Genomic DNA, 27996 nt, shown 5'->3' with positions numbered 1-27996 from the left:
ATGATCATATGGTTTTTCTCCATCTATTTGTTAATATGGTGTATCACATTGATTGATTTGCATATATTGAAGAATCCTTGCATTCCTGGAATAAACCCACTTGATCATGGTGTGTGATCCTTTTAATGTGCTGTTGGATTCTGTTTGCCAGTATTTTTTTGAGGATTTTTGCATCCACATTCATCAGTGATATTGGTCTGTAGTTTTCTTTCTTTGTGACATCTTTGCCTGGTTTTGGTATCAGGGTGATGGTGGCCTCATAGAATAAGTTTGGGAGTGTTCCTTCCTCTGCAATTTTTTGGAAGAGTTTGAGAAGGATGGGTGTTACCTCTCCTCTAAATGTTTGATAGAATTCACCTGTGAAGCCATCTGGTCCTGGACTTGTTTGTTGGAATATTTTTTGTTTTTTTGTTTATTTTGTTTTTTTGTGGTACGCGGGCCTCTTACTGTTGCGGCCTCTCCCATTGCGGAGCACAGGCTCTGGATGCGCAGGATCAGTGGCCATGGCTCACGGGCCCAGCCGCTTTGCAGCATGTGGGATCCTCCCGGACCGGGGCACAAACCCTCGTCCCCTGCAACGGCAGGCAGACTCCCAACCACTGCGCCACCAGGGAAGACCTGTTGGAAGATTTTTAATCACAGTTTCAATTTCATTACTTGTGACTGGTTTGTTCATATTTCCTATTTCTTCCTGGTTCAGTCTTGGAAGGCTATACCTTTCTAAGAATTTGTCCATTTCTTCCAGGTTGTCCATTTTATTGGCATAGAGTTGCTTGTAGTAGTCTCTCAGGGTGCTTTGTATTTCCGCAGTGTCTGTTGTAACTTCTTTTTCATTTCTAATTTTATTGAGTCCTCTCCCTCTTTTTCTTGATGAGTCTGGCTAATGGTTTATCAATTTTATCTTCTCAGAGAATCAGCTTTTAATTTCATTGATCTTTGCTACTGTTTTCTTTGTTTCTATTTCATTTATTTCTGCTCTGATCTTTATGATTTCTTTCCTTCTGCTAACTTTGGGTTTTGTTTGTTCTTTCTCTAGTTCCTTTAGGTGTTAAGTTTAGATTGTTTGAGATTTTTCTTGTTTCTTGAGGTAGGCTTGTAGAGCTATAAACTTCCCTCTTAGAACTACTTTTGCTGCATTCCATAGGTTTTGGATCGTCGTGTTTTCATTGTCATTTGTCTCTAGGTATTTTTTGATTTCCTCTTCGATTTCTTCAGTGATCTCTTGGCTATTTAGTAACGTATTATATGGCCTCCATGTGTTTGTGTTTTTTACGTTTTTTTCCCTGTAATTGATTTCTAATCTCATAGCATTGTGGTCAGAAAAGATGCTTGATATGATTTCAATTTTCTTAAATTTACTGAGGCTTGATTTGTGATCCAAGATGTGATCTATCCTGGTGAATGTTTTGTGCGCACCTGAGAAGAAAGTGTAATCTGCTGTTTTTGGATGGAATGTCCTATAAATATCAATTAAATCTATCTGGTCTATTGTGTCATTTAAAGCTTGTGTTTCCCTATTAATTTTGTTTGGATGACCTGTCCATTCGTGTGAGGTGTTAAAGGCCCCCACTATTATTGTGTTATGTCACTTTCCTCTTTTAGAGCTGTTAGCAGTTGCCTTATGTATTTAGGTACTCCTATGTTGGGTGCATGTATATTTATAGTTGTTATATCTTATTCTTGGATTGATCCCTTGATCATTATGTAGTGTCCCTCCTTGTCTCTTGTAATATCCTTTATCTTAAAGTCTATTTTATCTGAGATGAGTATAGCTACTTCAGCTTTCTTTTGATTTCCATTTGCATGGCCTATCTTTTTCCATCCCCTCACTTTCAGTCTGTATGTGTCTCTAGGTCTGAAGTGGGTCTCTTGTAGACAGCATATATATGGGTCTTGTTTTTGTATCCATTCAGCGAGCCTGTGTCTTTTGGTTGGAGCATTTAATCCATTCACATTTAAGGTAACTATAGATATGTATGTTCCTATTACCATTTTCTTAATTGGTTTGGGTTTGTTTTTGTAGGTCCTTTTCTCCTCTTGTGTTTCCCACTTAGAGAAGTTCCTTTAGCATTTGTTGTAGAGCTGGTTTGGTGGTGCTGAATTCTCTTAGCTTTTGCTTGTCTGTAAAGCTTTTGATTTCTCCATCAAATCTGAATGAGATCTTTGCCAGGTAGAGTAATCTTGGTTGTAGGTTCTTCCCTTTCATCACTTTATCATGCCACTCCCTTCTGGCTTGTAGAGTTTCTGCTGAGAAATCAGCTGCTAACCTTATGGGAGTTCCCTTGTATGTTATTTGTCATTTTAACCTTGCTGCTTTCAATAATTTTTGTCTTTTATTTTTGCCTATTTGATTACTATGTGTCTCGGCGTGTTTCTCCTTGGGTTTATACTGTATGGGACTCTCTGCGCTTCCTGGACTTGGATGGCTATTTCCTTTCCCATGTTAGGGAAGTTTTCAACTATAATCCCTTCCAATATTTTCTCGGGTCCTTCCCCTCTCTCTTCTCCTTCTGGGACTCCTATAATGTGAATGTTGTTGGGTTTAATGTTGTCCCAGAGGTGTCTTAGGCTGTCTTCATTTCTTTTCATTCTATTTTCTTTATTCTGTTCCACAGAAGTGAATTCCACCATTCTGTCTTCCAGGTCACTTATCTGTTCTTCTGCCTCAGTTATTCTGCTATTGATTCCTTCTAGTGTATTCTTCATTTCAGTTATTGTATTGCTCATCTCGGTTTCTTTGTTCTTTAATTCTTCTAGATCTTTGTTAAACATTTCTTGTATCTTCTTGATCTTTGCCTCCATTCTTTTCCTGAGGTCCTGGATCATCTTTACTATCATTATTCTGAATTCTTTTTCTGGAAGGTTGCCTTAGTTGTTTTTCTGGGGTTTTATCTTGTTCCTTCATGTGGCACATAGCCCTCTGCCTTTTCATCTTGTCTTTCTGTGAATGTGGTTTTTGTTCCACAGGCTGCAGGATTGTAGTTCTTCTTGCTTCTGTTCTCTCCCCTCTGGTCGATGAGGCTATCTAAGAGGCTTGTGCAAGTTCTCTGATGGGAGGGCCTGGTGGTCGGTAGTGCTGGCTGTTGCTTTGGTGGGTAGAGCTCAGTAAAACTTTAATCCACTTTTCTGTTGATGGGTGGGGCTGCCTTCCCTCCCTGTTGGCTGTTTGGCCTGAGGCATCCCAACACTGGAGCCTACCTGGGCTCTTTGGTGAGGCTAGTGGCGGACTCTGGGAGGGCTCACGCCATGGAGTACTTCCCAGAACTTCTGCTGCCAGTGTCCTTGTCCTCACTGTGAGACACAGCCACCCCCAAACTGTTCAGGAGACCCTCCAATACTAGCAGGTAGGTCTGGTTCAGTATCCCATGGGGTCACTGCTCCTTCCCTTGGGTCCTGATGTGCACATTACTTTGTGTGTGCCCTCCAAGAGGGAGTCTCTGTTTTCCCCAGTCCTGTAGAAGTCCTGCAATCAAATCCCGCTAGCCTTCAAAGTCTGATTCTCTAGGAATTCCTACTCCCGTTGCTGGACCCCCAGGTTGGGAAGCCTGACCTGGGGCTCAGAACCTTCACTCCAGTGGGTGGACCTCTGTGGTATAAGTGTCCTCCAGTTTGTGAGTCACCCACCCAGCAGTTATGGGATTTGATTTTATTGTGACTGTGCCCCTCCTACCGTCTCACTGTGGCTTCTCCTTTGTCTTTGGATGTGGGGTATCTTTTTTGGTGAGTTCCAGTGTCTTCCTGTCGATGATTGTTCAACAGTTAGCTGTGATTCTAGTGTTCTCAGTAGAGGGAGTGAGAGCACGTCTTTCTACTCCGCCATCTTGAACCAATCTCCTCTCCACTCCTTTACAAACTCCAATTACATGCATATCATGGCACTTAATGTTGTCCAATGGGTCACCTATGCTCTTCTCACTTTTCAAAAATTCTTTTCTCTGTATTTTATTTTGAATAGTTTATATTGCTAGGTCTTGTTCACTAATCTTTTCTTCTGAACTGTCTAATCTGATGTTAATCCCACACAGAGTATCTTTCATCTCACACATGGTAGTTTTCATTTTTAGAAGTTAGATTTGGGCCCTTTTTTCTGTATCTTTCATTTCTCCACTTAACATTATAATATACAGTTATAATAACTTTTCTTTTCTTTTGGCTGCACCAGACGGCTTGAGGGATCACAGTTCCCCAACCAGGGATTGAACCTGTGCCCTTGGCAGTGAAAGCAGAGAGTCTTAACCACTAGACTGCCAGGGAATTCCCAACAGTTATAATACCTTTTAATGCCCTTGTCTGCTAATTCTAACGTTTGTGTCTGTTCCAGGTTGGTTTCAATTGTTCTTGTATTTTTCTCCTCTCATGAGTTGTATCGTCCTGCTTCTTTGCACACATTGTAGTCTTTGGATGGTAGGCACTGTGAATTTTACCCTGTTAGGTGATGGATATTTTTGTATTCCTATAAATATGCTTGAGCTTTGTTCTGGGATGCAGTTAAGTTACTTGGAAATAGTTTGATCCTTTTTGGTCTTTAAGACTTGTTAGGTGGGGGTTTCCCTGGTGGCACAGTGGTTAAGAATTCATCTGCCAATGCAGGGGACACGGGTTCGAGCCCTGGTCCGGGAAGATGCCACATGCTGCAGAGCACGTAAGCCTGTGAGCCACAACTACTGAGCCTGTGTGCCACAACTACTGAAGCCCACGAGCCTAGAGCACATGCTCCGCAACAAGAGAAGCCACTGCAATGAGAAGCCTGCACACCGCAATGAAGAGGAGCCCCCACTCGCCACAACTAGAGAAAGCCCGTGCACAGCAACGAAGACCCAATGCAGCCAAAAATAAATAAACAAATGAAAAAAAAAAAAGACTTGTTAGGTGGAACCAAAGTAGTGTTTATGTTCAGGCTAATTATTCCCCACAACTTTTCAGGCCCTTCTGAGTACTTTATCCAACTGTGATATTCTACTAGTGTGGTTTGTGGGTACAGGAACTACTCCCAGCACTGTGTCAGCTCCTGCTAATCCTTTTGGATAGTTCTCCCCACCCTTGGGTAGTTTCTCACATGTGTGCACTGATCAGTATTCAGCTGAGTACCTTGGACAGGTGGTGGGGGGGCGGGGTCCTCTCTGCAGGCCTCCAAGCTTTGCTCTCCATGCAGTGCTCTCCTCTGTCCTCTAAACTGTAGTTGCCTTGGTCTCCCTGAACTCTCAGCCACATCTCTTCCACTCAGGGACTTCACTGGACTAGGCTGGGTTTCCCCTCCCTGCCCTGCTGCCTGACAACCCTCTCAAGGCTGTAAGCTGGAGCAAACACAGGGCTCAGTAATTTCTTCTCTTCTCTTGGGGTCACTGTCATTCATTGCCTGATGTCCAGTGTGTTCAAAACCATAGTTTCACATATGTTGTCTTTCCTTTTCTTTTTTGGTTGTTTCAGGTGGAAGGGTAAATCCAGTCCTTCTTACTCCAACATGACGGTTTTTTGGTTTTTTTTTAAATTTTTAGGGCAACGATCTTCTTTCATAAATTTATTTATTTAATTTTTGGCTGCATTGGGTATTTGTTGCTGTGCACGGGCTTTCTTTAGTTGTGGAGGGCAGGGGCTACTCTTTGTTGCGGTGTGTGGGCTTCTTATTGCGGTGGCTTCTCTTGCTGCAGAGCATGGACTCTAGGAGCCCAGGTTTCAGTAGCTGCAGCACGCAGCCTCAGTAGTTGCAGCATGTGGGCCCTAGAGTGCAAAGACTTCAGTAGTTGCGGTGTGTGCGCTCAGTAGTTGTGGCACGTGGACCCTAGAGTGCAGGCTCAGTAGTTGTGCTGTACGGGCTTAGTTGCTCTGCAGCATGCGGGATCTTCCCAGACCAGGGATCGAACCTGTGTCCCCTGCATGGCAGGCAGATTCTTAACCAGTGCACCACCAGGGAAGTCCCCATGTTGCATTAGGTGCTCTTCATTCTGTTGTGTGTATCCACACATCCATCTGGTGTTGCATTCTTTCTATCTAAAGAAGTCCTTTAACAGTTTTTGCAGTATAGATCTGCTGGTAATGAACTTGTTGATTTCTGTTTCCGGCTCTTTTATGCCTGGAAAAGTCTTTATTTTGCCTTTCTTTTGAAAGATATTTTCATGTCTCTTCGCAGAAAATTATCCCTCACAAGAAATAGAAACAGGAAATCCATCTTTCATAATTCCAAAAGATCTTTGTATCCTTGAACCACAACATATGAAAATAGAAAGCAGGTGGTAGAATGATCCCTGTGATGGTGATGCTGAGAGCACATGTGTATAATGTTTATCATGTCAGGTACCGGTATCTATCAGAGGCCCAGCAGGCTCAGCAGCATATTCAAATTAGGTTAATTCAAAGATACTTTAAAAAGGGACTTTATACAAAGTTGTGGGCAGGGTGTAGAGGCAAGGCAATATCCTGGGGCTAGTGACAGTGGGGCTGTTATCATCCTAGGATGGATGGGTTACTGGAACTCAGAGAGAACTCCTTGAGAGGAACTGTGACTTCATGTCAAGAGAGGTAGCCAGCCCAAGGCAATTCTTCAAGGAGAGAGCCAGGAGAATAAATACTCCAACATCACTCTTTTCCCTCTCTCTGATATCATGCAAGGACTCCCCGTTGGTCAAATAAAACCAGAAGCTACAAGCAAGAGTTCATTGATGAAGTACATACATACCACAGGCACATAAAACAATGGATCAGGACAGAGAGGCAATTTGTAGAGGTAAGCGAAAATATACAATCCCATAAGTTACTATTATCCCCAGATAAATGAACAATGCAAGAAGAAAAATGCAACAAAACTATGATACCCTGAGTTTAGCAAAGATAATGCCTTCACTAAATAAGAACAGGAAATGGATAACTAATGAGAACCTGCTGTATAAAAAAATTAAAAAAAAAGAACAGGGATGCTCTAAGAAAAGGAACAATGATAGAAAAAGTTTAGCAATAAAAACCTTTTCCCCCAATTACTAGAAGGGTTAGAAGGTAAAGGTGAAGAAATTTCCATGAGAACAAACTATTAGGAAATAAAAAGTAGGAATAAATAGATAAGAATATATGAAAACCAATCCAGGAGGGAAGAGTCAAAATCCAGGAGGTTCAACATCACTCTCTCTGAAGTTCCTGAAAGAGAAAACAGAAAATTGTGGAAAGGAATATACCAATGAAAAAATACAAGAAAATATTCCAGATTCTCTGGATTGAGAAGCCCTCTCCACCCTACCCCCCAAATATGCAGAGAATGAGTGAAAAAGATCCCAGCCAAGGCCATACTTTCAAGAAATTTCATAACACCATGTGCAAATATAGAAGTGATTATTAAATAGCAAAAATGAAAACTGCTAGCCCTTAATAGTTTTCAAAGTGATTTCACATACAACATCTTACTTTTTAAATGGCCTGAGGGTTTACAGTATCCCCATTTCATAGACATGGGATGAATAGAACATCAAGGATGACATGTTTCAAAATTCTACAGATGAGAGAACACAGTTCATTAATATTTAGGTGTGTTTGTGTGTGAACATGTATGTGTAAGTGGACAAGTTATTTAGAATGCATGTCCAGTTTCCTGAACTAGATGATCAGCTCTCAAAGATACAGAGTGCCATTTCTAATTCCTTGCTAATCTTCCAGGTCAACTGATGAACTGCTTCCTCTGGGTAGATCTATGTAGCTGATTGAAGTGCAAACCAACCTGGAGGAAGGAAATAAGATGCAGTGAGCAGTGATTTTTTTTTTTTTTTTTGCGGTACGTGGGCCTCTCACTGCCGCTGCCTCTCCCGTTGCGGAGCACAGGCTCCAGACGCACAGGCTCAGCAGCCACGGCTCACGGGCCCAGCCGCTCCGTGGCATGTGGGATCTTCCCGGACCGGGGCACGAACCCGCGTCCCCTGCATCAGCAGGCGGACTCCCAACCACTGTGCCACCAGGGAAGCCTGAGCAGTGACTGTTTTGCCAACTTGTTTGTATAAGTATCCTCTAGGTACACTGAATACAGTCGACTTTTCTCACTGTGTGTTCACGTGGGCAAGGTTTTAAATCTTAATGATCTTCAGATTCCGGTGAGTTTGGGGTTGAGTTATCCTATTCAAATTCCCAATACTGTAATTCCAGAATTCTGTCAATAAATGAGATAGCATGAAATAAATGAATCAACCACAGCAATGAGAGATGATGATCAGTGGCTTTTTCCAGATGCCGATGGGAACCAGGTGAGAGAAAATGTCCAAGTGAAATTGTGTGGTCAGATGCTTTCTTTGTTAAATCTCCAAGGAGTCCTCAGGCTTCTGGAAAATTAGTTAAAGGTGGACATGGACAGAATGTAAATGGAAAGTTGAACAGCTTGTTCACCAACACGGTGGGTTGCAGTTTCCTGGAACCACAGGGACTTTGTTAAAACAGGACTGTAGCATTCTCAGCTGCTGTAGACCATGCTAGGAATGGAAACGAAAGCAGTTGATGGTGGTGACCACTACCCAGAAGCCGAAACCACAATCTAATTTTGCACAAAATAGCTAGGTCTGGCTCTTTTCTTTGCTTATGACTTTCATTTAGACTGCAAGGATTACCTTTAGTTGTGTGTCAGATAACATTTTGAAAATAGACTCAAGAAAACCATTTAGCCCTCAGTCATTTGTACTAACCCACAAAATGTCAGTATCTTCTAATAGACTAGTAGAGACACTCTCTAGTAACAAAGTCAATACAATCAAGGGAATAAAAAGTGGAATATCCAAAGTAGAACTAGAGAAGGACAAGGAGGATAAAAAGGAGGGAGGAGTAAGAAAATGAGAAGGAGTGAGTTTTCATTTGGGAAAAATTTTGGACTTTTATTTATGTGAATATCTTGACTAATCTGAAAATTAACAGTATGTTAAACAAAATGGTGACAATTTATTATAAAGATAAGATTAACTACCAGCCTTATTGGGCCAACATGCTACTGAGAATTGGCTACCAACTACTTAAAACTGTAGCGCCTTTTCATCTAAAACTATTCTTTGGGGAAATAAAACTAGCCACTTTAACTAAAAAAAAAAAAAAAGTGGACTGAAATTCCAGGAAGAATTTCAAAGTGAAATTTGCCTTCTATTATTTGGCCCCAAGGTCATCAATGGTCACCTATACTAACAGTGAGATTCAACATTTCTTTTCTATAACAATTATGACATCCCTTGACACACAGTATAGATTCAAGATATAGTTATTAAAAATGAATAAATGAATAAGTGAGTAGAGTCAAAGCAATCTTGAGAAAGAAAAATGGAGCTGGAGGAATCAGCCTCCCTGACTTCAGACTATACTACAAAGCTACAGTCATCAAAAAAGTATGATATTGGCACAAAATCAGAAATATAGATAAATGGAACAGGATAAAAAGCCCAGAAATAAACTCACACATCTATAGTCAATAAATCTTCGACAAAGGAGGCAAGACTAGACAATGGAGAAAAGACAGTCTCTTCAGTAAGTGGTGCTGGGAAAACTGGACAGCTACATGTAAGAAAAATGAAATTAGAACATTCTTTAACACTATACACAAAAATAAACTCAAAATGGATTAAAGACCTAAATGTAAGACTGGACACTATAAAACTCTTAGAGGAAAACATAGGCAGAACACTCTTTGACATAAATTGCAGCAATATCTTTTTTAATCCGTGTCCTAGAGTAATGGAAATAAAAACAAAAATAAACAAATGGGACCTAATTAAACTCAAAAGCTTTTGCACAGTAAAGGAAAACATAAACAAAACAAAAAGACAACCGACAGAATGGGAGAAAATATTTGCAAATGATGAGACTGACAAGAGATTAATCTCCCAAATTTACAAACAGCTTATGCAGCTCAATATCAAAAAAACAAACAACTCAATCAAAATATGGGCAAAAGACCTAAATAGACATTTCTCCAAAGAAGACATACAGATGGCCAACAGGCACATGAAAAGATGCTCCACATCACTAATTATTAGAGAAATCCAAATCAAAACTACAATGAGGTATCACCTTACATCACTCAGAATGGCTATCATCAAAAAATCTACAAACAGTAAGTGCTGGAGAGGGTGTGGAGAAAAGTGAACCCTCCTACACTGTTGGTGGGAATGTAAATTGGTACAGCCTCTATGGAGAACAGTATCAGTTCCTTAAGAAACTAAAAATAGAACTACCATATGATCCAGCAATCCCACTCCTGGGCATATATCTGGAGAAAAACATAGCTCACAAGGATACATGCATCCCAACGTTCGTTACAGTGCTGTTTACAATAGCCAAGACATGGAAGCAACCTAAATGTCCATTGACAGACAAATGGATAAAGAAGATGTGGTATATATATATATATATATATATATATACACATATATATATATATACACACACACACACACACACACAATGGAATATTACTCAGCCATTAAAAAGAAATAATGCCATTTGCAGCAACATGGATGGACCTAGAGATTATCATACTAAGTGAAGTCAAAGACAAATATCATATGATATGCAGAATCTTAAAAAAATGGTACAAATGAATTTGTTTACAAAACAGAAGCAAACTCACAGACTTAGAGAATGAACTTATGGTTATCAGTGGGGAAGAGGTGGTAGGAGGGACAGACTGGGAGTTTGGGATTGACATATACACACTGCTATATTTAAAATAGATAACCAACAAGCACCTACTGTATAGCACAGGGAACTCCATTCAATATTCTGTAATAACCTAAATGGGAAAAGACTTTGAAAAAGAATAGATACATGTATAAGCAAGTCACTTTGCTGTACACTGGAAACTAATACAACATTGTTAATCAACTATAGTCCAATATAAAATTAGAAATTAAAAAAAAAGTGAATAGAGAATGCTTGAAAAAACAGATCTTAGAAATATGAGTTCTGCAAGAGCTTTGATAGATCAAATCATAGCATTTATATCAACCCATACCCTATCTTAATGTGTGTATTTGGGTACAAGCAAAAATTTCGGTAAGAACCTCCCAGTAAGATCACTGAAATTTGATGTTTGTAGGGCAAATACTATATACAAAGAAGACGACGTTTTAATGTAATTTATTTGAAATGCTTCCAGAGAAGTTTAAGGCCATTATACAAAAACATTCATTTCATGAAAACATTCATTGACTTTCTTCCCATAGGCCAGCCCTTGACAGACCTCTTTTCTCAACACGCTGGCCAAAGCAGCCGATGGCTCCTGCAAAGAATGATTCATTCTTTTCCCCACCATCAAACAACTTTTCTCGGCTTTTCTCTACTTCTGTCTGCAGCAGATTCATTCAGTCGCTAAATCAATAACAACTTGAGTTGTTTTAAATAAACTTGTAATAGAAAAAAAGATTCACTGTGTTTGAAATCTATAAATACAGAAATATGTTTTATAGGGTAAAATGGACCACATTTTTTTTGAAAAATAAGTACTATAGCTTGTTTTCATATTGATAAATCTTGTCACACAGCTTCTTTGAATGCACGATAGACGTAGATAATGACAACATAGTATTTACTGCTTTCCTTTGTGTAAACTTGAAAGACACAGATTTAAAAAAAAACTTTTTTTGGCAATAATTTAGAATCATTACTACTAGTGCTGGTGTGGGTACAATTTTGCACAAGTCATCTTTAATATTTACACTCGCAGGGAGATTTTCTGTGTGTTAACTTTTTTTAAAGGTCTGCGACTCACCCTGCATTGTAAATCAAGTCTGGCAAAGAGGTTTATTAGTTTGGATAACTGATCCTAATTAATGATAGAGTTAATTAAGTCGGCCTCTGGAGAATGTAATTATGATTCTGATCCAGCACAGAGCCAGAGATGGCAAATGATGACCCAAAAGTGGGGCAGGGAAACCCAACGCTCTGGCCTTTCCCAGAAGGACACTGGACCTTACTTTTCTCTTTTAATGCTTCCCATATAAGGTCACAATGAAGCACTTCTTCCAAATTCTTCTTCTCACATGTTTCCGTAAACAGAGTCACTGACTGAGCTGCAGTCCCTTTTCCTCATCTCTTCATTCATGCTCTAAAACAAGAGTAGGCCTAAGCAGATGAAACAAAGCGAAGATGGGTCTTTTTGCTATCCTGCCAGGTTTTCCCAGGCCCTTTGAGCTCTATTATGATATTTTAGGCTAGAAATGGCTCTTTAAGGCCAGCCACCATCTATGGCAGAGACCTCCTGATGCAATGCACATTTCAGTTCAAGATTCAGAGCTGACAGCGGTTTCTGTGTTGATCCTTTTAAGGTCAGACTCTTATTTCATGCCCTAATAGATTATTGCATCAAATTTGTACTGGATGAAATTGCAAGGTCAAGACAGTGCTTCTTCCTTTGCAAAATTAAACCTTCAGAATCCCCAGGGATGTTTTCATGCTTTTTGGTTGGATGACATTGAACCAATTTAACTCGAAACATTGATCTTTCCCGTTTCTCCTTCAAATGCCATCACGAGACACAAGTAACTTCCTCATGCCCTGTTTTCAAGGCCCTTTAAATTTCATGCCTTCAGCTACCCTGTCAAAGAGCTAGAAAAGCACTATAGAAACATGGAAGGACCCTTTAATCTACATGAAACAGTAGTTTAGAGATTGTTTTCTTTCTGTTTTTTAAAATCCAGCAGCACAAGTGAAAGTAACTTGTTCAAGTACTTCTCCATCCATCCAGACACTTGTGAAATACAATACAGGGTAACAGTTGCCACAGATTCCAGCTGACACAGACTGGCAGTTACAGTACTAGGGACAAAAAAGTACAGATAGGACTGGGTCAACACAGTCACAAAAGTATTAAAAAGTGCTTCTCCAAACCGTTCCATGTGTGGAATGCAAATACTGTACAGGTAAGACACAGGGCTACTTCCAGGAAGTACACGCTTCTGTCAGACGTTGCTTTCAACATGCCTGCTATTCCCACAGGAAGAGCCTGTCTGTTCCATGCGTTCACAGTCAAGGCTGACCTCACTTGTGTCCATGCTACAATCCGATTCACTGTCTGATTGGTCCATCTGCTCAAGTTTTGTTTCTCCCTGTGGCTCCCTGCTCCTGGTGGTGGGATCTAGGAATGGTCCCTCGGAGTCAAGGACACCGGCCTGCCCCGCAGCACACAGAATTGTTTCTTTGGCTTGACGAATACAGTTGAGCCACTGCTGTTTGTTGAAGGTGTCATTGGCTTGTAATGAGTGGGTCTGACTTTGGGATCCATTTTTGAAACTTACTCTGAAGAAGTTTTTAACTAGAAATGAAAAACACATGGAAAAAAAGGTCAATGGACAGGTATTTCCTCAGGCCAAAGATAACATATGTGATGACACTAACCCCCAGTACCCACAGCAGAGATCACTAATTGATTACTAAATGTGCCCTACTGATCCAGGACATGGCTCAGCTCCACCCTGTGGCCTCCATCAATCAACAGGTGTTGACACAGGTCTGGCACTCAGTTGCTCTCGGAAGCTAGCAAATCAGTATGGAACAACTAGGCCTTGTGTTTCAGGGGACCCCAGAGTACTGGGTACCAAACCTGGCTGCATATCAAAATCCCCCAAGAGCATGTTAAAAATACAGATCCTGGGGCCTTACCCCTAGAGATTCAGATTCAGTGGGTCTGAGGTGGGCCTGGGAATCTGTAATTTCAACAACTGCCCCAAGCTAGAGCTTTTTCAAGTTTAAGAAGCTCTTTGTAACATCAAACAGACCCAAGACCCTCCACATGATAGTACTTGTATATTTAGTATCTGACGATTGAGAAGATACGTAAAGACTCTTATAAGTTTGGTTTCATTTTAAAATGAAATGACATTTTAATAATAACTGCAACAGGAGCTCTGTGCATTTTTAAAAAATTTTTATATTCTTTTGGCTGTGCCACGTGGCTTATGGGATCTTAATTCCCTGACCAGATATTGAACCCAGGCCCTCGGCAGTGAAAGTGTGGAGTTCTAACTACTGGACCGCCAGGGAATTCCTGTAGCTATGTGCATTTAAAAAATGGTAGTGCACGATATGGAAGACATTTGATTTAGTTTAATAACAACATTAACTGTCATCTAATGGGCCCCGTGTGCCACATGCATGTGGTTCACAGAAGTGTCTGCGCTTAGTCAGTTCCCGTGCACGATCCCTGTAGCCAACAGACTGGCTTCAGATAAATTCAGGCCCCAGTCTTTGCTGTGGTGCAAATGCCTTAACTCCCCTACGTCTCAGTTTCTTTACTTGTAAAATGGGGAAAACAAAGAGAATCTACCTTAGATGGTTATTACCAGGGATAAATATAATAATACATGTAAGTGCTCATACAATGCCTGGCACGTAGTCAGAACTTGAGAAATGTAAGTACTACCACTGCTACTGGTACTACCACTAGGGCGGAGGGACTGGTGAGTAGGCAAGAGGCAGAATACATGAATTACTTTGACAATATGATGCCAGTGTTAACCGAAGAGGCTCAAATGTTACTTGCTCAAAGAAGACCTCCCTGACCATTTCATCTTAAACATACCTCCTATTGCCATCCCTCTCTATTCCCTTACTGGGTTTTAGTTTTCTTAAGGTACCTGGATTATTTATTTGTTTCTCAAATAACCTCTACCTCCTCCATCACAAAGTAAGTTCCACAGGGCTTCCAAGGAATTGAATTGTTTGGTTCCCTAGTGTATGTCAGTGCCTGGCACAGTGCTTGACACATAGAAGACACTAGATAGATGCTGCTATCTAAGCTTCTTTTGGTTAATTCCTTTGTTTATTAAGTCTCAAGTTAGAGAAGCCCATTAGAGTAATTACAGATAAACCCTCAGCCTGGTTGATCATAGTTATGTGTCTTTAGAGACAAGTCTGCCAGCTTAACTACAAAAACCCACTGTTATACAACTGTAATCACATAGGGACCGTCTGGTCTTAAGAATGCTTTTATCCAGTGGAAGGAGTCAGAGTAAGGGAGCTTAAGGGGCACCAGTTATACGCAGACAGGTCAACTTGTAGTGCCTTACTTAATCCTTATAACAATCCTATGAAGTAGGTATGCATGCATCCCCACTTTGCAGATGGGAAACTAAGGCTCACAGAGGTTGAGTAAGGTTACACAACCAGTAAGTGATGGACGAAAGCTGGAATGCAGTTTGACTTCAAGGCCATAGCTCTTCTCTTTTCACCAGGCAGCCATTCCCTCCAAACCACCACGACCAAACACGTTCAACAGGTCAGAACGGACAGCCATCCATACTTCTCTCATTGTTGCTGAACGCCCCACGCAGGGAGCCGCCCAGCCTCACTTCTCCGTCCTGCAGGTCTTCCAGCAGGAGGTCCTTCACGGGGATGGGCTGCCGGTACAACTGGTAGCAGAGCTGCTCGTTGTGGGTGACAGCCCGAGTGATCACAAGTACTTCTTGGAACAGGAAAACGTGTAGTTTCTGGAAGAAAAGAATCCACAGGATTCCCCTAAGCAATAATCTAATGAGTAGTTGATAAGTAGACCTCTGTGGATAAGAGGTCCCTAGGTACCAGGTTCACACTGGCCTATGAACTTCTAGGCTCAAATCTACCTCTGGGAGAACAGCAGTTGGGGGTTGGACACATTTCCAGATGCATCCATTGCCTTTCCTATGGGAGCGCCTCCCTAGGGCCCCACTGAAGAAGGCCTTTCTGCCTACAGACACCTGCAGCCAGGTCTGCCAGCTGCAGTGGCGTTCTTCACACTGCAATTCACAACCTGTGCACACACACACAGCCTTATAGGAACATTAAAAAAAAAAAAAAAGGAGAGAGAGAAACCCCATAGAATGAAGAGGGTAATGAAGGAAAAAAAGTTAGTGCTCTTGGGGCTTTGGTTTATTGTATCCAGTACAATTCTAAGAGATCACAATGAATAACAGTCCATAAAGGATGAGACTGACATATCAGAGCCTAATATTAACGTTTGCTTCTCAAACCCATAAAACACTTGTTCCTTCAACCACTGAGCTGATTATCAGCTTCATCCAGGCATCCCAGCTCGGAACACTGCCCATTCCCAAGGAAACCAGAACATGCTGCTGTAGCCACAAAGAAAGACAATCAAACAAGTTGTCCTTCTCGGTTAAGTTCATAAGAACCTCGGTTCTCTGAAGAGGTTGTGCTTAAAAGGCTGATGATTGATGTGTGTGTTGTTGGCAAAAAAAGAATCTCAAAAATAAAGGCTTGTCTCAAACCACATTATAAAAGCAATTTTGCTGAGTGGAGCTGGGGTAACTTGGTTCCATTCAATTCTAAGTGCCAGACTCTTCCCGCAGCTTGGAAATGCTTAGGAGGTGAAGAGAGACGATCCATGACTTTGCAGCTAGATTCTGGTTTTCCAGTGGCAATATTTGGGAATATCAGCCTTAGGGTCTCAAAGAGGAGACCAGAAGAGTAGGGCTGAAAATTCACATTAGAATCTTGATTTGGGGTTGGGGGAGCATATTCAGCATTATCAGATAGTTTTAGATTTGGAAGAAAAGATACTTGCGGGTCATCTACCCGCACCCTGCCACAGATGGATGGATGGACAGACAGACAGACACATACACACACACACACACACACCAAAAACTGCAGAAACTGAAGCTCAACTAAATGTTGGCTTGTGGACATACAAATGATGACGGTTCTGTATTGGTGTGTGTTTGCGGTGGGGGCAGGTTTGAAGACCGAAAAAACAGAGTAAAGCACAAAATAACCAAGTTAAGGGCTGTTTTTTGGTGTGGGTGGTGGGGATGGAGGAAGAGAATATTAAGACTTTTCTTTTGGGGATTAGGGAGGGGAGGGGTTAGTCACTGTTTTACATAGTAAAAATAATCAGAGATTTTTACACTGTTTCTACTTCTACCACTCTTTCTCTTTGTTTTTTTGGGGGGAAGTAAGGATTTATTAAGAACATCAAGCTCCAGGGCATTCTTTTTTTTTTTACCATATACCTTTAAAAATATTTTTTATCCCCACAAAAATCCTTATCATTTAAAACCAGATATTCAAATTATATGGCTAACATTTTTAGCTAATCAACTCTTCAGTGCTGATCCTAGAAAACAACCTTCAATGGATCTTTGAATAACGGAGATTCAGCCCCTGATACGAGTAGTGTAGGTAGTCACACCTTTAACGTTCAAGCCATAAGTTGTGACGTTTGAAAGAGGTGAGGTCTACTGTCCTGCATTATCAGAATCTGTCGTATTTTCAGTGCTACTGGGTTGCACGTTATCTGCGAGGTTGTGTGCATGCTCAAGAAATAAATCAGTACACTTAATTCCTTAGTCAGCAATTTAATTTTTGTTTCCAACAGTTCATTCTCTTCCTTGAGCTGATTCCCTCTCTGTAGCGTATCCTGCGCATTCTGCTTGCTTTTCAACTGGTTCTTTTTCACTGCCGTGTTGTTCCTCTCTCTGCGCTGACGATACTTGTCACTGCTGCGATCCATGGGCACAAACTCTTTTTGCTCTGCTTGCTTGGAGGCACAGCTTTGCCTCTGCCCCCAGGGTCGGTGGGCACCAGCTGAGGAACCTGCTGTAAGCCGCTGGCATGAGCCTGAGTATGGATGACACTTATTCCGTTCACGCCCGGGTACTGTTCTGCTGTGATACCTTGCTCATTTGGGCACGCTCCCTTGTCAACATAGAACAAGTAGAAATGAGGACAAGGTGATCAATGGTTTGATCTGCCAAGAAATCTTCACATGTACCTGCGCCTCCAGCCTGGCCCTCCCCAAGCGGCCTCCACTCCCAGCGGCCCTGCACGGCGCGGCCTGACTCGACCCAGGCCTCGCGGTCCACCAGTCCTACTTCTACCACTCTTCTAGACAAGGTAGGCACTTTGAACTCAGATTGTCTGGGCAACTTTAAAAAATATCCCTTATTTGTGAATGTTCACTGAGAATTCCTCTTCTTAGTCGCAGCTCCTTCCTGCCCTCAAACTGTTGAGACTTTTTTCCTGACTCAGGACTTTATTCATAATGACTTTTACAATTCTACTGGGAACAAACCAACAAAAACAAATCCCCTCACCCCAACTAAAATCTTTGTTCTCAAAAATCTATCTGCCTGAAACATGAACTAGATAGAGTTCATCCTTAATGCCCTGGGCACATCCAGCAAGAGGGTCTCAGTCCCTGACTGATGGACAGAAAGAGAACAGGCCCTCATTCTGTGGGGTGATACATCTTCCTATTTCCCACAGGGCTTCTGAGAAAGAATGTTCAAGGAGCCAGAGCATCAGCCATTAGAAGTCTACCAGTGCTTTTCAGATATCAGCAAAAAGCAGAATGCAGCTGTCTGGCAATCAGTAACTCCCTAGTCAAACAGAAACACTTCTTCAAGCAGCGGCCTGTGAGAGGTCTCATAACCTTTGTTGCAACATCAGCTGGTTAGATCTACAGCAGCACTGATAATGGGTGCTGTGACATGTCTCAGTGATTTCAAGTAACATTTCCAAGCCTGCCCATAAATGTCATTTTACAGTCCAGGTCAGAAGGGTGTCCCCTGAATCATCAAACCTTTATTAAGAGTTTTCAATCTAGTTTTGGCTTTCATTCTATGGGTTGGCTAGATACTGAAGATGAAACACAGAAGAAGTGGAGACTGTCTTTCTCAATGCTGAAATTTAAATATATATTATATAAAATAAAGTTTATATATTACATAAAATACATGTTATATATAATATATAAAAATTATATATTAGCATTAATTTCTACTGCTATATATAAAAATAGCCTGGTGAGTTGAATTTTTTTAAAAATAAATTTATTTATTATTTTTTATTTTAGGGTGCATTTGGTCTTCGTAGCTGTGTGCGGGCTTTCTCTAGCTACGGGGAGCAGGGGCTACTCTTCGTTGCGGTGCGCAGGCTTCTCATTGCGGTGGCTTCTCTTATTGCAGAGCACGGGCTCTAGGCACATGGGCTTTAGTAGTTGTGGCACGTAGGCTCAGTAGTTGTGGTTCGCGGGCTCCAGAGCACAGGCTCAGTAGTTGTGGTGCATGGGCTTAGTTGCTCCACGGCATGTGGGATCTTCCCAGACCAGGGCACCAACCCGTGTCCCCTGCATTGGCAGGTGGATTCTTAACCACTGTGCCACCAGGGAAGTCCCTGAGTTGAATGAATTTTGAACTCTCATGTAATTCAAATCCATTTTTCCTTCATGTAAGCATTTATTCACTCACTCATTCACTCACGCATTCACCTAACATTATTGAGTGCCTTAGTATGTGCCAGGTCCCAAGATAGGCGCTAGGGATTGACAAGGCACAGTCTTCACCCTAAAAGAGCATGGTAAAATGGAAGATATTGACAGATAGATGGAGAATTACAATCTACTGTAGTAAGCCCTCCAGGGGAGATTTGTACAAGTTGCTATGATAGGAGAAGAGAAACAATTTCAATACCTGCTGAGGAATAAAAGCCAGGAAACGGAATATCTACAGGTCAGGGCTAGATGTACAGCTGATGGGAGGGTAGATTATTATTAAAAAACCCAAAAAACTGGTCTCAAAATGTCAGTCTGTGGATAGGTACAAATTCATGAGAAAGAATGATTTCTCATAAAGCTAAATGAATTCAATTAAAGAGCTGTTTTTCTGAGATCATATATTTTTAACATCCTGTTAAAATCACCCATTACTTTCTGATATCAAAGTGGGAGGAGATGGTAACTGTTTTGTATTTTTAAAATTTATTTATTAAATTTATTTATTTTTGGCTGTGTTGGGTCTTTGTCGCTGCGCGCAGGCTTTTCTCTAGTTGCGGTGAGTAGGGGCTGCTCTTTGTTGTGGTGCGCAGGCTTCTCATTGCGGTGGCTTCTCTTGTGGAGCACGGGCTCCAGGGACGCGGGCTTCAGTAGTTGTGGTACGCGGCCTCTAGAGCACAGGCTCAGTAGTTGTGGCGCACGGGCTTAGTTGCTCCACGGCATGTGGGATCTTCCTGGACCAGGGCTCGATCCTGTGTCCCCCTGCATTGGCAGGTGGATTCTTAACCACTGCACCACCAGGGAAGCCGTGTATTTGTTTTCAAAGGTCATGACCAAACAAAAGAAAAAGCTGGCAACTCTATGTTGGTTTCCAAAATTTTTCTGAATATGTACTGGTCATGAAAGTTAAGATATATATATATAAATAAATAAAATATAAAAATATATTTAAAAACTATATGATCCTATGATATAAAAGACACTGGGAAAGCAACTTTTGTCTAAACAATGTGACCCTGGTTAGGGAGGGCATAGTAACAGGAGGCTCAGTATCAAGTGGATTAAGCATTTGGGGAGGCCCAGGATGAGATGACTGAAGCAGAGTAACTACTCACCACGCCCCGGTTGTTCTTCAGTTCGCCATGACAACACAGCACCCTTGAGCTGTCAATCAGGGAGTCTTTCTGGCCTTCCTCCAAGTAAAGAAGTCGCTCTTTATAATAACGGCATTCAGATTCTCCAGTCTTGGTGTTGATTTCTGCCACGATTCCCTGAATGATGTTTATCTGTGAAAACAAAAAGAAAGTATGGGGAAAGTCAGCAAACCATTCACATCAACAAGGCCCAGGTACTCAGCCTAGAAAGTCACTAAGATACACTTGGATCTAATTCTGAGATCATTTTATCTAAGTTGCTGCTTTGGGAAAAGGGAAAAATAAATAAATGCTTTTAATATACTGTATCTATCCATCCATACACCATCTATACATGTACACATATAAATACATATAACATATTCATTTGTACACACACACATATTTGTATTATATATAAAACTAATGTTGATGCATAATTTTATATGAGTGAAAGAGATATGAGGTATCGATTTTAATGTGCAGGACTTATAATCACTAAGCTCTGTATCGCACATTTCTTAAAACATGCTCACAATGTTGAAAATGTAGGCATTCAAAAAATGTGGCCAAGGAGAGGAAAAGTAGAATGTAATAGTCTAGAAAAGGGATTGGGTTGTCCTTGGGGATTTGAAACCCAGTTTCAAGGTCTCTCTACATGCACTTAATCTAACCTACAAACAATATTTGCAAATTGGGTGTGAATAAATGGTTTGGATATCTTTTTAGTGACAAAACATAAATGATTTGTGAAAGACACAGAACTAGGAATGGAAACAAAGGACACTAGGAGTAAGAATGGGGACAATTTTCCTATATACACTCAAGCCCATACCTACAGCACACGTGAGTAAATTAGGGGTAGAGGAATTTCAAAGCAATGGTGGATGCATTATTGTTTTTGTTTTTTTGCTTCTTTTGGCCAGGCTGCTCGGCTAGTGGGATCTTAGTTCCCTGAAGGACTGAAACCAGGTCCTCTGAAAGTGAGGCGTCCTATCCACTGGACCACCAGGGAATTCCCTGCATTATTGTTAAATTCAAAATGAAGCAAAACACAACAACAAGAGTACAACACTGAGACATGTTCAGTAAGCATTTATTCCAATGTAGTGTTGTTCTATAACATGAACAATACATCTAAAAGTTAGAAAATTCTAGAAAACAAAGGAGCAAGAAATCAGTTGAGTAAAAACTCAGTGACACCAACCCAAGGCAAAGTAATGACTTCTTCACCAGAGTCCTCTGTCCCCTAATAGTGAAAAGACCAACAGTCCCATCTTTCTTGTGCTGGTATTAACGGAAAAGAACGTAACAGATGAGAAATGTCAGTAAGCCTCTTCTTGGTCACATTTACTTAACGGAAAAACAAACCAGTCTCTGAAAAGCAAGGTTTTAAAAGAGGTTTTTACTCAGTGAAAAGCTACCAGACCTTGTGTTCAAGTGGTAGTGAATACTAAGATTGTTAAATGATCATTTTTCACTTGCCTTCTGCCCAAAGCAACTGGATAAAAACTTCTACCCAGTTATAAACTTGGTATTTCCATGTAAGTATTTTTTTTTTTTTTTTGCGGTACGCGGGCCTCTCACTGCTGTGGCCTCTCCCGTTGCAGAGCACAGGCTCCGGACGTGCAGGCTCAGTGGCCATGGCTCACGGGCCTAGCTGCTCTGCAGCATGTGGGATCTTCCCAGGCTGGGGCACGAACCCGTGTCCCTTGCATCGGCAGGCGGACTCTCAACCACTGCGCCACCAGGGAAGCCCTCCATGAAAGTTTGATAGAAGACCTTACAGCTTGGAGTTGAAGTCTGGTGACTGCATCCTATGGACAGAGGCATAATCTCTACACCTTTGTAGCTACTAAGAGTTTCAAAGATCATTTATTTACTCTTTTCTCTATTTCCTGAATTTGGATGGTAGCACTACTTTGATAATTTAAAAAAAACATTATTTTAAAAAATACAGGCTCTTGGGGCTTCCCTGGTGGTGCAGTGGTTGAGAGTCCGCCTGCCGATGCAGGGGACATGGGTTCGTGCCCCGGTCCGGGAAGATCCCACATGCCGCGGAGCGGCTGGGCCCGTGGGCCATGGCCGCTGAGGCTGCGTGCCCGGAGTCTGTGCTCCATGACGGGAGAGGCCGCAGCAGTGAGAGGCCCGCGTACCGCAAAAAAAAAAAAAAAAAAAAGAAAACAAAAACAAACAAACAAACAAGAAATTTCACAAAATATTCTAAAGCTATGACTCATCCTTCAAATTAATTCAATTAATGCTTGTTGAGCAACTTTCAGTGTCAGACTAGGTGGTGTCATTCAAAGAAATGAGACAGGGTCACTGCCCTCAAGAAGCTTAAAATATATGGGAGGTATCTGAGCAATTGTTTTATGTCTGCCTTATCTTTCTACTTTATTACATTTTTAATATGTAGTGAAATCCATACTTTTTCCTTGTTTTTAATAATTAAAAATTTTTTTTCATTTATTTTTTGGCTGCGTTGGGTTTCGTTGCTGCGTGTGGACTTTCTCTAGTTGTTGCGAGCAGGGGCTACTCTTTGCTGCGGTGCGTGGGCTTCTCATTGCGGTGGCTTCTCTTGTTGTGGCACACAGGCTCTAGAGCGCAGGCTCAGTAGTTGTGGTAAACGGGCTTAGTTGCTCCAAGGCATGTGGGATCTTCCTGGACCAGGGATCAAATGCGTGTGCCCTGCATTGGCAGGTAGACTGTTAACCACTGAGCCACCAGGGAAGTCTCTCCTTGCTTTTAAAGACCTTTGTGGGGCTTCCCATGTACCTAGAGCCCATGCTCCGCAACAAGACAAGCCACCACGAGAAGCCCGCACACCACAATGAACAGTAGCCCCTGCTCGCCGCAACTAGAGAAAGCACACGTATAGCAACGAAGACCCAATGCAGCCAAAACAAACAAACAAACAAACAAAAACACCTTTGCATTCATTGCTGTGGTTCATCTTATCTGCTATTACTAGGTGTGCCTGGGCAGCTGGAATTAATCAGTACTTGAGTCAATTTTCTGAATTTCCTGCAAGTATCCAGGAAACCAGAAGGAAGATGTACTATAGGCATAAAGATATGTTCATTTCCTAATTTAACTCAGGAACTGAACAGCAGGCATTTCACGTGAAGATTAATAAACTCAAAAGCCACAGTGGTTCCTTAGGCAGCTATGACTACTCTCAAATGCTGCTTTTCTCTCAGGTGTTTGAAAAAATAAAAAGAGACAAAAGAATGGGAACAATTGGTGTTATTCCATATTCTATGTCTATATTTATCATAGTAACTCTGGGTTTGCTTTCACTTATTGAAAATATTTTTTGTATTTATACTGACCTGTATACCATGAACTAATCCACCTGCATACCATGTCTAATCTCTCTGCACTGGTTCTTGAGAGGAATTTATTTTGCAGAATTGCAGAGAGGAATAAAGTTACATATAGCAGACTGGCAACAGCAAACAGTCATGCTAGTTGTGCATTTAAATTAAATTTATTGCTGCATCTCTCATTTGGGTTCAAACTGAAGGGCAGGGGCTGGTAAAGGAAGATGATAAAAGATACCCATAACAGAACAGGGATTAAACCCACACATGCTGGAATCGTCATCCTCAAAGTAGAATCTGAAGGTCCTCTCTGTCTAGTCCCTTGTGCAGTAATATCATCTACTTGTCGGCTCCCGACATGGACCAAGAATAGCAGCTTTCACTGCTGTTGCATCAAAAGCAGGACTGTTCTTCCCATTGATTCCAGTGATATTTGTTTAAGGAATTGGAACAGTGGCAGGCAGAGGGAAGAGATGGTCTGCAGGATCATTTTCTGGCTGAAAGAATCCTTAGAATTTAAAACATTAAACAACCAGATCTGGAATATATGAATATCCAAAGTTCTATTTTAAGATGTTCTCTTTGGGGGGAAATTTCTATCAACCCTCCAAAATACTATTAAGAAATTCTAATACAGATGTGGTAGTTTACCCACTGCATTAGAAGCAAGACCATTCTTTAGATCTAATCATAAGACTGAATGCTTGGTGTAGAAGCAATTTACTTAAGAGTTCCCTGATTTTTCCCTTTTCATAGGTGGAAAATTTATTCAGGGCACATATAAGTCAAGTTACATTGGTACTGTGGATTTTTTTTTTTTTTTTTTTTTTTTTGCGGTACGCAGGCCTCTCACTGTTGTGGCCTCTCCTGTTGCGGAGCACAGGCTCCAGACGCACAGGCTCAGCGGCCATGGCTCACGGGCCGAGCTGCTCTGCGGCATGTGGGATCTTCCCGGACCAGGGCACGAACCTGTGTCCCCTGCATCGGCAGGCAGACTCTCAACCACTGCACCACCAGGGAAGCCCAGTACTGTGGATTTTATGGTTATCAAACATCCACAATGCACTCAGGAGTACAGGGCTAAATATTTCTGTTCATCTAGGGTAATGCCACAGGGATTTTGAAAAGAAGGGGGGGAAACTGCTGTGCCTCTATAGTGTAAATGGGCATTTAGAAGACTTGCTTTGCAGACATTTTCAAATGCAGGTATACCATGCTTCACACATAAATCTGCCTGAATAACTAGGTGCAGATTCAACTTTCTAAAACGGCATCACATTTTATGCACGAGGGAAACTGGTGCATCCTTTCATATTGCAAACAATCATATTCTTATCTGTTTTTAAATTCAAACTTTAGCTCACTGGGTGTTTTTTTTTTTAAAACAAAGCATTATTCTTTCATGCTGCATATTAAAAAGAAGAAATCTTTACCATAAAATTCAGAGCAAGCTTGTTTGCTTCAAAAAAGTAATTATTTAGACTAGTTTGAGCTCCCTGTTGTTCTCATTCCTACAGACCACACACTTGCTGGGATGAAATATGGAGAGGAGGCAACGCTGTTGCTCTTCCCAGTAACGAAAACAGACACGATGAAGTGAGATGGGCTTCATCCCTGGTGTCTGCATCCCCCATCATGCTGGATTGGTAGGCTAGTCTGTATGTTGGGCCTGCCAGACACATCAAACACCTCTTGAATCAGGAGAGAGTCTTTCCTTGTTCTTCTCTATCCCCACATGGACAAATGGCCCAGCTCTGTACCAGTGAGGCCCCTCCACAAAGCCTGGTGGCCAGAGAGCTCTCTGCAATTCCAAAGGCAACAGGGGCTTAAAGAAGTAGCCAGGCTTTCAGCTCCATAGGATCATAAAGAAGTGGAAAAGTCATAAGATTTGCAGTCTACACTGAAAAGGTTCAGATATCAACTCCATTACTTGCTGGCCCTGGACTTGGGTGAGTTATTTAACGCCCCCAAGCCTGATCTGGAAAAGGAAAATGGCCCTAACATGAACAGGTACCTCACAGGTTATTATGAGGATTAAATGAGATACATAACCCATAAGGCAATTACATAAAGTTGATTTACTAGATGTTCACTACATGTCAGCAGGTGTTACTATTATTATTGCTGTTGTTGTTACTACTTACTATTAAGTAAGTTAAGTCTTTCTCTGGGAAGAGATAGGCAGTTTGCTCCACAGGCTCAAGGCTTCTGATTTTCTAATCACCTTTGCATATCACCTTCTGTTGTCCCAGATCCAGGCAGGGAATAAGCTCTTTGAACTGGTCTCTTAGCCTCCATACCCACTGCTGACTCCCTAAGCAGGTTTACAAGACTGCACATCTGGACCACCGCAGCATCCTCCCAGCTTGCTTCCCTGTCCCTAGTCTCCTCTGTCCCCTGTCCTACAGATGAAGAGTAACATGTCCAAGATTACACAGCTGGTCAGTGATGGAGCTGGGATTTGAACGTTGAATCTAAGCTACTTAAAAAACAAAAGCAGGGCTTCCCTGGTGGCGCAGTGATTGAGAGTCCGCCTGCCGATGCAGGGGACACGGGTTCGTGCCCTGGTCTGGGAAGGTCCCACATGCCGCGGAGCAGCTAGGCCCGTGAGCCATGGCCACTGAGCCTGCGCGTCCGGAGCCTGTGCTCCGCAACGGGAGAGGCCACAACAGTGAGAGGCCCATGTACCGCACGCAAAAAAAAAAAAAAAAAAAAAAGAAAAGAAAAAGCACAACAAAGGAAAAATGTCTCAAATTGATATTTAAAGCTCCCTGTAACCAATGTGAACCACCAACCTCTGCCCCTTCTCCTGCTGCTTCCTGAGTATCGTCAACCCCAGGCAGACTGACCCATGGCATTCCCTGGCATGACCTGTCCTTTCTTCACACCTTTGCCCAGGCCATTTGCTCCTTGGGCCTGTCATCTCCTCTGCCCTGCCCCGCAGAGCACCACAATCAGAACCGAGCTCTCTGGGCAGAATGCTCACAGTTCACCACGGTCTCACAATATGGACCCCATTTTTCCTGGTCTTCTATTGCTGCTATGGAAGAATCCGTATTTCCCAAACCACCCAGCTGCATACTCAGTACAGTTGCTGGGGAGTAGGTTTGACTAGTCTGCATGTTTGGATCTGGGGCCAAGGAGAGCTGGGTCTTTAGATGGGTGTTGACTTCACAAATGGGCTTTGGTAAAAGGTAAAAGGCAACTCTCATTTGCTAACTAAACAAAGCTATTCAATTTAAAATCTCCACAGAGATCTTAACCGTCACAGTCAGCAACTGTAACAAACAGATTATAGAGTCACCTATATAGAATCAAGAAATTTTAGAATTAAAGGGACTTTAGAGTGCATTTCATGTAAATACTGCATTTTATAGATTATGAATAGTGCTGATTTGCAAAATCAAAACATGGTTAAATGTCAGAGCCAAGGCTGGAACCCAAGATTCCTGAGTCCTGGTACCCAGGGACCCTTCATCTTCTAGCCATTGGGGAAAACAACAAGGGAAGACAGAAAGAAACAAACTTACAGCTTCTTCCAGGTGCTGCTGATCTGGATTATCATTTGGTGTGTGCCTCAAGATTTCTCGAAGAAGCAGAGGGTATTTCACCAGACGGCTCCTTGGAATATCAAGGAAATTCCAGAGATCTAGTTTGCGGCTAAAGGGGGATTCTAAACATCGCTGTAGGAAATCTTGCACTCGGTGATCTTGTTTTTTGTGGTCCAGCAGAGCTTTGGCAGCTACTTGATTGCTGCAGTAGCTGTCGTAGGAGCTGAGACAAGGCAGCTAAGAAAGGAACATTAAAAGAGGGTTGGAGCATTAAAATAATTGTGCTCTGAAGCTACATGCTAACGTCACTCATTGGGACTGAACAAAACCTAACTGGTCTCCAGGCCTGGCCAACATTCCTTTATCTAGATGGCTGGAGGAGACAGAAAAGGAATCTTCAATATGGCAGGCAATGGATAGTTCTTTAAGCTCCTGCTTGCTTGCACAAAGTTATTTTCTTAGTGGCATGTTTACTTTCTTGATTGTTAAGACCTCAATAATTTGTTTGCATTTCTGCCAATCTAAGCTAGACACAAAAGAACTGGAATTACTGTATATGCACACAATTCAGAATTTTCCTAAACTGGAATTATTGCATATGCATACAGAATTGGCCTAAACTTTCAAAAGTATCTGGTGAGAGGAAAGTCTCCTATATTTTTTAAAATACGTGTTCTTTTAGAATTATTAATGAGAAACTAATCTAGAAGACTTAGTGGCTCAAAAAGAAAGGAGTCAGACTCCACAGCCCAGCCCTTTGCATGGCCCAGTGCAAG

At 41.7% G+C, this 27996-nt stretch overlaps 1 protein-coding gene and 1 pseudogene across 5 annotated transcripts in view; both read right to left on the bottom strand.

Moving 5' to 3' along the window:
* Positions 1-11066: 11066 nt before the first annotated feature.
* ARHGEF3 (Rho guanine nucleotide exchange factor 3) overlaps positions 11067-27996 on the bottom strand; it is a 322788-nt gene continuing 305858 nt past the window's right edge. For all 4 annotated transcript variants that reach the window (XM_082639210.1, XM_082639212.1, XM_082639209.1 and 1 more), the window contains 4 exons: positions 27200-27457; positions 20326-20496; positions 15242-15428; positions 11067-13255 (listed from right to left, as the gene is read on the bottom strand). In XM_082639210.1, the coding sequence (XP_082495336.1) occupies positions 12903-13255; positions 15242-15428; positions 20326-20496; positions 27200-27457 (969 nt within the window). In that variant the 3' untranslated portion in view covers positions 11067-12902. The remainder of the gene's footprint in view (positions 13256-15241; positions 15429-20325; positions 20497-27199; positions 27458-27996) is intronic.
* On the bottom strand, positions 16644-17730 carry LOC309812849 (CCAAT/enhancer-binding protein gamma-like; annotated as a pseudogene). Its single transcript has one exon. The product of its transcript is annotated as a CCAAT/enhancer-binding protein gamma-like (transcript).

The sequence above is a fragment of the Mesoplodon mirus genome, assembly GCF_964341445.2.
Source record: "Mesoplodon mirus genome assembly, chromosome: 12".
Classification (NCBI taxonomy): domain Eukaryota; kingdom Metazoa; phylum Chordata; class Mammalia; order Artiodactyla; family Ziphiidae; genus Mesoplodon; species Mesoplodon mirus.
The sequence above is the reverse complement of the archived record's forward strand: the minus strand, read 5'-3'. Positions and strand labels throughout refer to the sequence as shown.